General features: G+C 35.7%; 1 protein-coding gene across 1 annotated transcript; it reads right to left on the minus strand.

The window, feature by feature from the left end:
• Positions 1 to 264: 264 nt before the first annotated feature.
• LOC110660323 (cuscuta receptor 1-like) lies at positions 265 to 2,167 on the minus strand. The gene is made up of 3 exons (XM_021818591.1): positions 1,906 to 2,167; positions 990 to 1,510; positions 265 to 636 (listed from the first exon to the last, which is right to left on the minus strand). Exons 1-3 carry the CDS (start codon positions 2,165 to 2,167, stop codon positions 265 to 267), a joined length of 1,155 nt encoding a protein of 384 aa, XP_021674283.1.
• Positions 2,168 to 15,217: the final 13,050 nt, after the last annotated feature.

The following is a 15,217-nucleotide window of genomic DNA, read 5'->3' on the forward strand; positions in this document are numbered from 1 at the left end:
GAGTTCTTCAGGGAAATCTTCAGGAGTTGCTGTCTACAGATTTCAGGCTTTGTTATATCCTGGAGGTATATTGCCACAACCTTGCAGCAATCTAGTGGGGGCAATTAATGCCTTAAAAATAGTGATTCATCACGCCTCAAAGCCTATTCTACACCCACTGCCTCAACACATACTTCAATAGCATCCAAACACAAAAGGAAAATTGTCCATTAGAAAATAGTGGAAGTTGATGAGGCTCAACTCTATCATATAGAACCATGCTCTTCACCAATATGGATTTATGTACAAAACAGCAGCTATGGTCAACAACTCTATGGCATAGGAAATCAGAAAACTCATATAGAAAGCATCCATGTCCATAAAGCCACCATCTCTCTTATGATCTTTTTTATCCTCCTTTGAAACTCTTGGCATTATTGATGAAGAAAAGCAACTTTTGGATAGTGGAGGTCCACAGAGGAAAGGGTTTTCCTCATAGCTACTTTTGTCGAATGTCGCAAATTGTGCAACTATCTCAGGTGTGTTGCCAGATAAGTTGTTGTGTGCTACACTAAAGACAGTTAGAAAATTTAGTTGAGTAAGCTGAGGAATGTTGCCATTCAAGTTGTTGTAGGAAAGATCCAAGCTCTCAATTTGCTTCAAGTTTGAAAATGATTATGGAATTAATCTTGTCAACCTATTATGGGATAGGTTTAACGCCTGGATCATATTAAGATTTCCTATTTCAGCGGGAATTTTACCCATCAAATTATTGCAGGACTGATCGATTCCTGATATGTACTTAAGAATGTTTCCTTGGAAATGATATGATACACTCTTAGTCGTAAACTCTAAAGGTTGCTTCATATAAGCTAGAGATGGATCCATATATGGATTTGAAGCAACTTCTTCTGGCCTTCAATTGCTAGCAACGCTTATGCAAGGAAGGACATGACAAAAAGATTATTATTAGAAAGATCAACCAAGGTTAATTGGCCTAAGTTGCATACCTGAATTGGCATTTCACCTTCAAGATTATTATTACCCAAAAGAAGAAATCTCAATTGTGGAAGCTTGCCAGTCCATTTTGGAATCCTTCTAGTGAAATAGTTGTCACTAAGATCCAGTGTCATTGATTCAGAACAATTGTAAAATGCATTCATGGATGATCCTTCCATCCTATTTTTTGATAGATATATGGAAATAATCTTTAGAGGGCCAAAGCTAGATGGTAGTTTTCCAAAGAGATTATTCTTTGACAGACCAAAGACTTGAAGAAAAGTTACATTCCTTATCCAACTAGGAATACTACCAGTGCGATGATTATCTCTCACGTCCAACACTTGCAACCCAGTGCAATTAAGTATGCTATATGGGACACTTCCAATGAATTGATTGCCATCCAACCGTAATAGACGCAATTCTTTGCAATTAGCCTGTCTTGGGAAGATTTGGCCTTGCAAATTGTTGTTTGAAAGAATGAGCCCAGATAATGAAATGCATTCTACAGTCAAGTCCTGGGGTATTATGCCTGATAGTAGATTGTTGGATAAGTCTAAATCTATGAATTAGCTCATTTTGCCGAATGATGACTGATAGCAGATTGTTGGACAACTCTAAATCTATCAGTTAGCTTATTTTGCCGAATGATAAAGGAATGCCAATAATAGGAGATAATTTCCAGACAAGTCTAGAAAAGATGAACTTGGAAAACTTACTCCAATTTATGTTGGAATGGAACCATTGAAGCAATTGTCATAACTAAGTCATAAAGGTGCACATGGGAATGAATTGGCAAGTGGAGAGGCCCTGAAAGAGAACAATTGGCCAAGTAAAGTGTATTTACTTTTGTGTTGTTCGCAATCAACCAATGTGGAAACTCTCCCTTCATTTTCAAATTTGACATATTAAAGTTCCATAGTTTACGTTGATAGTAGAGGAACTTGGGAAAAACTCCACCTTCTCTTTGACCTGACAAATATAGCGTCTCTAATTGAAATTTTGGTGTCAAATTGGGCACATCTATATCTGTATGTATTTCATTCTCACGACAATTCAAGTACTTGAGCTTTGAATGGTTGAAGAATGGTAGTAGTGAAATTGGGATTTGGGAAAGATCTAGTGTATATATGGATATTAAATTTGCTAGACACAAAGGCCATGTGCCACTAAGATCATTCTTGCTCATATCTAGCCATTGAAAATGTTTCAACTCACATAAACCTAAAATTATTTATTTATGAAAAATATTAGTAGAAATTTAAAATGTGTCTATCAAATATCAATGTGTAAGGGTTAATTAAGGGAAAAAAAAGTTATAAGTTTTGCTTTTAAATATATTTTAAATTTTGGAAAAGTGTAAAAAGGTAATTTGAGATTTTGTGAAAGATACATAGGGATCTATGTATTATTATTATTATTATTATTATTATTATTATTATTATTATTATTATTATTTTGTAAAATGGTATATTGAACTTTACTCCATTTTAATGCTTTATGTAAAAATATTCCAATGTCATTAATTATGCCGACATCACAATACAACCTAATAAGATAAGAATTTTTTTAAAATGTCTTAAGTTTGCATATGTAATAAAAAATTTAAAAACCAAATTAAAATTTTTTTGATAAAAAAATATTTTATTTATTACACACTGCCACGTCAATATAATTATTAACATTAAAATACTTTTTTTTTTAAGTTGGTATCATTTTATCAAAAAATAAATTGGGTATAAAAAAATTCATAAAATTTCTTTTTGTAATTAACCATGTGGGTGACAAAGAAAGAATTTATAGTGTTAATAGTGTTAATTCTCTCAATCATAATCTAATTAGGAATTCTATTTAATTTAGTAATAACACTAAAATAGGAGTTCTATTTTATATATAAAATATTCCTCCATTTTATTGAGCAATATTTATCCCACTCAAATTTAGTAAAGGTCTCTTCGAATTCTACTAAAATTTTAAATCTCAAATCTAACATATTTAACCTTTTAACTCCAATTGCGCTTTAAATAATCTTACCTTTATCATTAGATTAAGGTATCAATTTTCATTACTTCATTGTATTATTGAACTCACAATTGAATTATTATTTTTTAGTCAAAAAATCACAAGGAGTTTTTTCTTTTTTTTTTTTTAACAGGATTGCCGTATTTCAAAAATTTGAAGAATCTGGATTTGAGATCATCTGCTCTCCGCAACAACTTCTTAAAAGACATCAAAAAGATAAATAGGAAGAGTATGGTGAAAAGGTTATTTGGTTTTTAATTCATAGAGCGAAGGGCTTTACTAATTGCTGAGGAGTAGTAGGGCTTCTACTCATTGTAGAGAGAGACTTTTGCCCATTGTACAGAGTAGCTTTGTCAATTGCTGAGGAATGACTTTACTCATTGATGAGGGGCTCCTACCCATTACAGTTCTATGGAGGAAAATAGGTTTTAGCCTAATGTGACACTCCTTACCTGTCTACAGTGCAGCCGAGCGAGGCATATCACATTCGGTGCCAGAGCGCTATAACTTATCTTATTTTATTCTTAATAATCACATTTAATTTATTTAATTTGGGGTCAATTTATTAACGGGGAAACTTCGTTTTTAATGATATTTGACGTTTTCTCACCTGTTAAATATCACAATAATAATTACAATAACATAAATTTTCTACAATTTCAAGCTTCATCTCAATTTCTCAAATTCAAATTTTCATTCAAACATTTAATACATAATTAAAATGGCACTCACATTTATAAATAAAAGACTCCATTTCATTAATTTACATAAATTTACACGTAATTATATAAGTCCATAATTTACATAACAAAATGAATACATAACTACAAAATGCAAAACTACTAATAAGCCTAATGGATCCTACCCAAAATGCACTGTAGTGGAGGTGACACCGGACTCAATGCAGATCTGGACTTTAACCTAGTCTGGAGTCTGCTGGGCTCTCTATCTGTGTCTCCAGTACCTACGCATAACAAAAAGCGACGCGCTAAGCAATACAACTTAGTGGTGCCAATATAAAATAAAAGTAAACTAAATAAATAAATATGCAAAAACTATGTTTTTATTTTATGCAAACTGAAATTTTGGTAATTATTAGTAATATTATTGATTTAGTACTTTTTATATTTATTATTTAGTAATAAATTATTAAGACTTATTTTGGTAGCCCAAGTAACCTATACCAGTTGACTGGACTGGATAAACAGGTAAACTGGCGCTGAGCACTAAGTATCTCGGACCGTCACACTATCGGTCACATAGTATCTGCCAGGTGTGCAACAGAACAGCTAACAAGCTATAATAATCATCGAGCACAAGGCCAAGTATAGCAAGAGTATCAAAATGGCCAAAAGCCATAATATCACAAAATGGCACTATATGCCATAAATCACAGAATGGCACAAAGCTATATCCAGTATTGCTATCAGAACCCTACTGGCATGCCAACCTATCCAAACCAATCATACTAGGCATAATAGGACATGTTAACAAAGTTGATTGTTTAGTTCTTTGTATTTGATGTTCGGTGGTTACTATTCGCCATACTATTCATACAAAAATATTGACTTTTTCATAATTTATAGGTATGCTAGTTCTAATTACACCAAAATACCACATTTTGGATTTTACATTTGTTGGCATTAGTTGCCAATTTCAATTCAAAGCTCATTGGAAGTAATTCTAAAAATTCAGATTTCATCACTTAGGTTTACTATTCTATTGAACTAATCTACAGTGGGAATTTGGCTAAACTTTCTTTATCAAAGTTGTTCCTTAATGTTTCTTCTTTAATTTCCTTTTTGAATCACTCCATTTGGAGTTTTTTAGCTCAAGTTATGGCATTTTTACCATAAATAGCCGGATTAGTCCATTCTCAGATTTTCTAGGCAGATTTTGGTTCTAGCAGTTTTGGTGAGCTAAATTTGGTTAGTAATTTGAATAGGTTATGGTTAGAATTTGGATTTCTGTTCTTCATGAAAGTTGTTCTACATTGTCTAAGCTTTCCATGGGTTTAAGAATCAAGTCATTTAGACCGCTCTACAAAAAATTATGGCCATATGAACCAACACTGTTCATTTGGTCATTTTCTAGGTCTAGAATTGGGATACCCGAATTTAGGCAAATTTTAGATCACTTTTAGTTGTTTTTTTGGGCAGGGTCTCTTTATAAAAAATGTGGCATTATGTCCCTAATTTCAACTCTAATTGGCCTTACACCAATTGAAGCTACACAAGCGAAGTTATAGCTACCCAAACCCATTGGACTCAAGTCCAGAATTTCTGGCACAAAAGGGCAGCATACCAATTCATAATCCAATGCCACAAAAAACTTCATTTTATGGTCAAATCATGCCAAATGGTCACTAATTGACCATTAGAACATTAATTCACCATCAAATAGGAAAAACCCTAATTTTGCTCAAACCTTAATTCCCATTTCCTTCAATCTTGCACTAAACATACAATTTAGAATTCCAATTCACCTATACACATCAAAAGACATCTCTACACCATTTTATTTCAATTAAAATCATCAAAACCCTAGCACATCTATGGCTGCCAAAAATTTAAGAGTGCCCTAACATCCATATTTTTGTTTAATTTCCACAATTTCTAACTCATTTCAATGTCCTAACGAGGAATATAAAGAGAGAAAGGTGGAAATGGGCGCTAACCTCTTGAAGCAAGATTCTCAAGTTCCCAAATCTTCACTTTCTCTTGGATTCTTGGCAGCCAAACTCCTTAGCAAGAGTAAATGACAAGTTTTGATGAAGGAAGTTATGAGTTTTATGGTGAGAATCAAGATTATGCAAGGTGGAAGAAGAAATATAAATGGAGGAGTGATAATGGGTTTCGACCAAGGTTTAGAAAGAAGAAGAAAAAGCTGATTTTTTTTTTCTTTATTTACTCTCTTTTTATCCATTTTGATTAAGCTTGTCTTGTTTTGATTGGTTGAAAAAGTTTTAATGGCATCATCCTTCATCATGCTTATGTAATAATCCATATTCTTTTCATTTTATTTCTTTTCTTCTTTCTTTTTACTCATTTTTAATTAATTTTTTTTAGCAATATTTATTCATATTTTATGTCATATACCTCACTTACTTAAATGGACAAGTTGGTAAAAAATCATCTCTGAAGGCGAAATGACCAAAATGCCCTTCGTTTTACTTACCGAGTTAAAATTGTCTGTACCGATTTATAAAATTTTCTTATCATTTTCTTGGTATTCTATTGCCATCTAAACCTCAATAATTCTTCACTGGAGTCCCGAAAATTATTTCACAGGGTTTTCCTCGGGTTTAGGGTTGCTAACTATCTTTAGAGTCGCTTCCCGTTAGGTTACCCATCGCCGGAGCTACGACTCATTTAACCTTAGTGCATTTCATTACTTAAATTTTTCTTTAATTTTTCTTATCATTATTTGGGTTATTTATCACTCCTCACTCTAGTTTAAAAATAGTTCTAGACATTCTGGTTGTCCGGATAGACATTAGTCACTGGAATAATAGAATGTATGAACTACCTAAAATTAAATTTTTCTTTAATTTTTCTTGTTATTATTTGGGTTATTTATCACTCCTCACTCTAGTTTAAAAATAGTTCTAGACATTCTGGTTGTCCAGATAGACATTAGTCACTGGAATAATAGAATGTATGGACTACCTAAAGTGAGGGCATTACAGCTGTTCCCCTCTAACAAAAATTTCATCCTCGAAATTTACCTGATGCAAACAGTTGAGGGAACTATTGCCTCATTGTCTCTTCACTTTCCCAGGTCGCCTCTTTGGTGTTGTGGTGCCTCCAAAACACTTTTACCAGTGGAATCTGCTTATTCCGTAGTTCTTTCATTTTCCAAGCCGAAATCCTTATTGGTTCCTCTTCATATGTCAAATCTGGTTGGATTTCAATCTCTTCCATGGAAATGACGTGAAGTGTAACATCCTCACTGTAGTAATTTCATACATTTTACTGTTCCAGTGACCGGTGTCGGTCCGGACAGCTAAAATGTCTGGAAAAACATTTAAACTAAAGTGAGGAGCCATAATTAACTCAAATATTAATAAGAAAAATTTAGGAAAAATTTTAGAAATAAAATACAACCAAGTTAAATGAGTCGGTGCCCTAGCGATGGGTAACCCAGTGGGAAGTTGCGGTTCTCGCAACTAGGAGTTTTAGACCCAGGGAAAAATTCATAAAATAATTTTTGGGACTCTAGAGAAGAGTCATTGAGGTTTCTATGGCATTAGAATGCCAAGAAAATGCTTAGAAAAATTTTTCAATTGGTACAGACAATTTTGGTTTGTTAAGCCCAACAGAGGGCATTTTGGTCATTTCATCTTCAGAGATGATTTTTAGCTGACTTTTTCAGTTAAGTAAATAATTATTATAATCTAAAATATGAATAAATATTGATAAAAATTTAATTAGAAATGAGTCAAAGAAAGAAGAAAGAAAAATCAAATAAAAAGGCATTTATGACATAAGCTTGATGTAATTAAAACCCCTTAGCCTGTAACATCCCCACTGTACGTATTCTGTACGTTCTATTACTCCAGTGGCCAAATAACAGTCCAGGCAGGTTAGGATGTTTGGAACTACACTTCGATAATAATGAACAGACATATAATGATGAAATAAATAAGAAGAAAAATCAAAGAAAAATGAAAGAGAGAAAATGAAGCTAAGTTAAACGAGCCGGCACCGCAACAATGGGTGACCGCACTGGGAAGGCCGTTGCCAACCCCAGGACTACGGGGAACCCTCGGAATTTAATTTTGAGGCATAAATAAAGGTTTATTGAAATGTAATTGACACTAGAAATATCAAAGAAAAATTAATAAATTAGTACAAAGAAAAACGAAAAATCGAGAAACAGACAAAAATCGGTGTTACCGAAAAATCGGGAATATAACTCGAAGTGGGGTATTTTGGTCATTTGACACCTAGAGTTGCCTTTTAACCTCAATCTCCATTAAAAATAAATGATATTACACTTTATAAATGTCATCAAAAATTAAATGGTGATACATTATGTAAATAGTGAAAGAATTGAGCTAAAGGTGCAAATAATGAAAGTTTAACTAATTAAACAATTAATTTAGAGTTAGTGCTCCACTAACTCAAGCCTTGGGACATTTATCTAAGCCATTAGTGGGCAGAAACCACTTCATCTTCAACCTTCCATAAGCCAGCCAAATTTCCACCATGGGAGAACTCCATTGTCGCACCTTGCTCTACCTCCATGCAAGCATGTTCTAGCCATCCTTTCCACTTCTTTCCTTCATTAAAGCTTGCATACTCACCTTGGGGAAGATATTGGCAACAAGAAAAGTAAGATTTGGTGAAGTTTTGATAAGCTTCAAAAGTGGTAACTGTCCAAAACCTCTCCCTTGCTTTAGTAAACCTTGTGTTTAGGTTGAGGTGAGTATTTTGGTGAAGAGAAATGAAAGAAATATTGAGAAATGGACTTGTCCATTTTTGGCAGCCATAAACCTTTGTTGAGCTTGAGTTATTTTTACTTTTGATGAATGGAAATGAAGGTTGATTAATTCAAATGAAAGTTGTAGTATGTTTGTATCTAAGTATGTGCATGTAGTATTTGAATTAAGGGTGTGAAATGGAACCTTGATGCCTTGAGCAAACTGCCATGTTTGGCAGCCCCTAATAGCATGAATTTGTGTGTGAACATGTAGTTATTAATGAAATATGCTAATGTTAAATTGTGGGCAGCAAGTGTAAGTGATATTGAAGTATGATTATGTTGAAGTGTATGTGTAATATTGACATTGAGATATGTTGAATTTTGGTGGAAGTGAATATTGAACTTGATGGTGAATTGTGTGCATTGAGCACTTGAATATTCTGCCCAAAATTATTGCTGGAATTGTGTACAATATATATATGGAAGTGTTATTGATTGAATATTGAAGTAATGAGGAGGAGAAGGAATATCAATTTGGAAGTGTATGTGCTTTGTGCAGGTTGTGTATTGAAGGCAGTACATAAATTAGGCCATAAGTGCCAAACTATGAACCCAATTGGTATGAGGCCAATGGAGAGTGAAACTAGACACCAAATAGGCCAACTTTCATGTAGAAATATTGCCAAAATTCTGCCTAGAAACTGACCATAAAAATGACCAAATCCGGATTAGCAACCTTGCAACCCAGATTTTTGACCATATGAACAGTAGTCCTTTGGATGAACATAACACACTCAAAACAGGTCCAATTGACCTGAAATTTTTACCATGGTTAGTTTAGACATAGATCTACAATTCTTATGAAGACACCAAAGCCCAGAAATGGCCAGACCCAAGTCAAATGGCTTGCACAAATTCGGGTACAAAAACTGCCGAACCAAAAGTGACCTAAAATAGACCAAATTTTGCACTAAAGGTGCAATCTGTCCAGCTTTAGTAAATTGACCATATCTTGGTCTATACAACTCAGAATGACCTGAAATTTTGTCCCGCGTGCAATAAGACATAGAGCTACAATTTTGCTTCTTTGATCAGAAGCTAAAACCCAAGAGAAATAGGACTTTAAGCTAGACCAATCTAGCGCATAAAAATTAAGAATTTGACATTTTACATATATTGATGCTTGAAGCATTTCGCAATTAAAAATGGTAAATTGCACTATATTGGCAGCATATTGAGATATAAATTGTGACATATTGATGCTAGAAACAACTTATCCATATTACCTAAAAAGGTCAACATATGCATGGACTTGTGAATTATATAATAGTTAGTAAACTCCAAAAATTGAAGAATTAAACAATTAATTTATAATGTGCCCTAGTTTGCCTAGTTGACTAGTATGGATAGGTTGGCATGCCAATAGGATTCTGACAGCTGTTTTGTAAATGGCTTCATGCCATACTGTGTTTTTACGGCTTATTATGCCGCACTGTGACTTTAATAGCCTACGGCTATACATATTGTGTATTTATTTTTGGCTTATCGCCAGATTGACTATATGGCTTCTTAGCCACACTATTTGCACACCGGGAGACACTTTGTGACCGATGGTGTGACTGCACGAGGTACTAGGTACCCAGTGCCAGTATATTCGTTTATCCAGTCTGGTCAGTATATAGGCTACAAGGGTAGTAATTCAAGTACTATTAAATTCAAATACATAAATCCAGTCTACTGACATACAGCACCACCAAAAATTTGTAAACACTTTATTTACTTTATTTTAGTGTATATTTCTTTATATTTGGCACCACTAAGCAAAATTGCTTAGCGCGTTGCTTTTGTAACGCGTAGGTATTGGAGACACAGCTGGGGAGCCCAGCAGACCTACGACCGGGTGAGACATCTGATCTGCACAGAAGTCCAGAGTCATCTGCACTGCATTGCATACATGGTAGGACTTAGGATATCTTGTATTTTGTACTTTTGTTGTATATTTGAAATTCAGACCTGTATTTTGTAATGTTATGAAAGCTCTGAAGTTTGTAATATTTTGTACATATTAAATAACATGGAGATTTTTTGTATATATTTAAATTATTATGGACTGTATTATGGAACTGTTTAATGACTGTAAAAGTTTATTGACTTTACTAAGAAATAGAGACTGTGAAATATTTGAGATTTTGATATCATCATATTAAACTATTTTCAACAGGTTTGGAAGGACAGTTTGTCCGAAATACAGATGGCACCTTGCCAAATTTTTATTATCATTTTTAAAACACTGATTTTATTAAAGTGTGAAAATAGAACCAGTATGCTATGAATAGCACATAAAGACTTCTTAAAATCAAATTGAGATTAGAAAATGTGATAATCACTGACTAAGTCCTCCGGCTCGCCTTGTAGCACGCCTTGCTCGGCTACACTGTAGACGGGTGAGGGGTGTTACATTTAGTGGTATCAGGGCACGGTTTAGGCGTTTCTGGACCTAGATAGTTTGCATATCATGCATTGCATTGTAAGTGTTAAGATGACTCTAATGCAGATCTTTTGATTTGTTTTGTTATTTTGATCAGAATATGGACTCCACATCGCAGAGAGCGGTCGATGAGGAAGTGGAAAGTCATGCTCCATCTATGACTAAACTAGGAGACAGGAGGGAACCTGCTCCACCAGTACCAAATGCACCAGCCACATTTCAGCAAATGGCTGAGTTCTTTAGACAGATGGTAGGAGTTATGCCACCAACACCACTTCCACATCAAAAATCTCATATGGAGAGACTCAGGAAGTTTGGAGCAGTGGATTTTCTGGGCAAAAGGGTAGATGATTCACAAATTAAAACCGGTTGACAGAATCGAAGAGTCTTGAAACAACTTCATTGTACTCCAGAGCAGAATTTGGAAGCTGCTGTATCACTACTGCAAGATGATGCATACCAGTGGTGGGATACAGTAACTAGTGAGGTGCCACTTAGGGCTGAGCACAATACGGTTCAAACCAAAAAATCGAACCGAACCGATTCAATTCGGTTCAATCGGTTCGGTTTTAAAAGTTAATCGGTTCGGTTAGGTTTTAATTTATAAAAATTTTGGTTATTTCGGTTCGGTTCGGTTTTGAAGAGAAAAAACCGAACCGAACCGAATAGTGATTTATATAGTCAAATCGAACTAAATCGAACCGAATCGATTTTTGAATTAATTTATTTTTATGAAAAATTTATGAATTATATTTAATTTTATATATATTAATTATTTAATTTCATTGATTAATGGTTATTAGGTTCAAACCAAAGTTAAAATTAGACCAAATAACATGAAAATCAAGTCTAAATTAAAAAATCAATCAAAAATCAAACTGATCGGTTTAAACCGAACCGAACCGAATTAAAGCGGTTCGGTTTGATTCGGTTTTTCACTAATTTCGGTTCGGTTCGGTTTCTAAAATTGACGGTTCGATTTTGATAATTTAATTCGGTTCTGTTCGGTTCAGTTCGGTTTGAACCGATTGCTCACCCCTAGTGCCACTAGAATAGATAACTTGGGATTTCTTTCTCACTGAGTTCAGAAAGAAGTATGTGGGGCAGTGTATACCTGGAAGAGAAGAGAAGGGAGTTTATTACCCTACGCCAGACAACAATGATGGCTGAATATGAAAGAGAATTTGTCAGACTGAGCCGCTATGGGCGGGAAATAGTCCCTAATGAGGCAGAGAGATGCAAGAGATTTGAGGAAGGACTCAATGATAACATTAAAGTAATGATTACAGCCTTAGAGATTACAGATTTTGCTAAATTAGTGGAAGCTGCACTGAAGGTTGAAAAAGTTAGAATGAATGAGCAGAACATAAGGGACAGACAGCAGAAAAGAGGTCAGGGTTAGACCGGTACATCTTCTGCCCCTAGTAAGAAATTCAGAGGATCGCCTACTCAGAGTTTTAGTAGAGCACCAAGTCAGGGTCAGTCACAGAGGCATAAATCTTAGTTTGCACCAAGGAGAGGCCAGTCCACCCCTTCAATGGCTAGCTCTCTAGGAACAGGGTATAGGGGACCAGCCCCAACAGTATCTGTTGCTTGCCCACATTGCCAAAAATGGCATAAGGGTGAATGTTGGAGGATGATAGGTGCTTGTTTACGGTGTGGATCTACAGACCACCTAGTCCGAGATTGTCCTCGCAGAATTACTACATCCACTCCAGTATCAACTAATAGGCCTGCCCCTCCAGCTCCAAGGGGTAGAAGGCCGGGTAAGGCTGAGGTAGTCGGTACTTCACAGAAACCTGTATCAGAATCTGTGGAGAGAGCAGAAGGCAGAAAACTAGCTAGAGCCTATGCTATACGGGCACAGGAGGAACAGGATGCTCCAGATATCATCAAGGGTACGTTCCTTCTTTATAATACTTCTGTGCATGCATTAGTGGATCCTGGATCTACTCATTCATATGTTTGTATCAAGCTGCCCGTAGAATAGGGAATACCAGTGGAGGAAAGTGACCAAGACATCCTGGTCACAAATCCGCTAGGCCACAGTGTGGTAGTAAATAAAGTGTATAAGGGCTGTCCATTGAAGATTCAATGGAAAGAGTTCTTAGCAGACTTAATCGAACTGCCTTTCCATGAGTTTGATGTGATTTTGGGAATGGAATGGTTATCCCATCATCAGGCAATAGTAGATTGTAAATTGAAGAGAATCTCTCAAAATCACGAGAATGAAGAAATAATAGTAGTGGGTGAAAGGACAGATTTCTTGTCCAATGTCATCTCAGCTACAGTTGCAAGGAGATGGTTGAGAAAAGGGTGTGAAGCCTATCTGGCACACGTGGTTGACACTAGGCAGGGTAAACTTAACTTTTCTGACATGCCCACAGTAAGGGATTTCTCTGAGGTATTTCCTGAGGAATTGCCTAGTTTACCACCAAGAAAGGGAAGTTGAATTTGCTATTGAGATTATGCCGGGTACAGCTCCCATTTCAATTGCTCCATATAGGATGGCACCTGCTGAATTGAAAGAGTTAAAAATCCAGCTATAAGAATTACTAGACAAGGGGTTCATACGCCCCAATGTGTCTCCTTGGGGAGCTCCAGTACTGTTTGTAAAGAAAAAAGATGGGACACTGAGGTTATGTGTTGACTACTGGCAGTTAAACAGAGTAACAGTGAAGAACAAGTATCCGTTGCCTAGAATTGATGATATGTTTGAATAGTTGAAGGGAGCCGGTGTGTTTTCTAAGATTGATCTCATATTAGGGTATCATCAGCTAAGGGTTAAGGATGCAGATGTGCCTAAGACTGCATTTAGAACCCGGTATGGGCATTATGAATTCCTAGTGATGCCATTTGGGTTAACAAACGCTCCAGCAGCATTCATGGACCTTATGAATTTTATCTTCCATCCATATTTAGATCGGTTCGTAGTGGTCTTCATTGATGACATCCTGGTGTATTCTAAGGATAAAGCAGAACATGATGAGCATTTGAGAATTGCTCTGTAGACTCTAAAAGAGAAGAAATTGTATGCTAAATTGTCCAAGTGTGAGTTCTGGTTGAATGAGATTGCATTCCTTGGACATGTAGTATCAGCTGAAGGGATTAGAGTGGATCCCAAGAAGATTGAAGCAGTGATGGAATGGAAGCCTCCCAGAAATACAACTGGGATAAGAAGTTTCTTAGGGTTAGCTGGATATTATAGAAGATTTGTAAAGGGATTTTCCCTGATAGCTGCTCCAATGACAAAGTTACTACACAAGAATATGAAATTTGACTGGAATGACAAGTGTCAAGCCAGTTTTGAGAGGCTGAAGGCTATGTTGACAGAGGCACCAGTTTTAACACAGCCAATGTCTAGAAAAGACTTTGTAGTCTACAGTGATGCCTCACACAATGGGTTAGGGTGTGTACTCATGCAAGAAGGGAAAGTGGTCGCATATGCTTCTAGGCAGTTAAGGCCACATGAAAAGAATTACCCTACTCATGATTTAGAGTTAGCAGCAATTATCTTCGCATTAAAGATATGGAGGCATTACTTGTATGGAGAAAAATGCTACATATACACAGACCATAAGAGTCTAAAGTATCTGCCAACCCAAAAGGAACTTAATTTGAGACAGAGGCGATGGATTGAATTCTTGAAAGATTATGATTGTGTGATTGACTATCACCCTGGGAAAGGCAAATGTAGTCGCTGATGCTTTAAGCAGAAAATCTATTGTAGCATTAAGATCTCTGAATGCCCAACTATCCTTAACTTATGATGGAGTTATTTTGGCTGAGTTGCAAGTGAAGCTGAATCTGTTACAACAGATACAGGATGGGCAGAAGACAGATGGGAAATTAATGGCTGTTATGGGCAAAATCACTGAGGGGAAAGAAACTGAATATGAAGTGAAAGAAAATGGGTGCCTGTACTATAAAGAAAGAGTGTGTGTTCCAGATGATAAAGAATTGAAAACCAGTATTCTGAGAGAAGCACATAACAGTGTGTATGCTATGCACCCAGGAAGCACAAAAATGTACCATGACCTGAAACTCCGATACTGGTGGCTAGGTATGAAGAAGGACATAGTTGACTATGTAACTAGATGCTTGACATGTCAGCAAATCAAAGTAGAACATCAAGTTCCATGAGGTTTGTTACAGCCCATAAACATACCTGAATGGAAATGGGACCGAGTCACTATGGACTTTGTCAGTGTTCTACCTCTCACTCAGAAGAAGTATGATGCAATATGGGTGATTGTGGATAGGTTGACCAAATCAGCACATTTTTTGCCAGTCAGAACTGAC

The sequence above is a fragment of the Hevea brasiliensis genome, chromosome 5, assembly GCF_030052815.1.
Source record: "Hevea brasiliensis isolate MT/VB/25A 57/8 chromosome 5, ASM3005281v1, whole genome shotgun sequence".
Lineage (NCBI taxonomy): Eukaryota > Viridiplantae > Streptophyta > Magnoliopsida > Malpighiales > Euphorbiaceae > Hevea > Hevea brasiliensis.

Excerpts from the sequence above, each read along its gene's own strand:
- LOC110660323 (XM_021818591.1), bottom strand. The coding sequence starts at position 2,167 with ATGAGCAAGAATGATCTTAGTGGCACATGGCCTTTGTGTCTAGCAAAT. Across the intron at positions 1,511-1,905 it reads CAAGTTCCTCTACTATCAAC|GCATAATACCCCAGGACTTG; the intron begins GTAAACTATGGA and ends ATCTACTATCAG. Across the intron at positions 637-989 it reads AAGGTGAAATGCCAATTCAG|CAAATTGAGAGCTTGGATCT; the intron begins GTATGCAACTTA and ends TCAAACTTGAAG.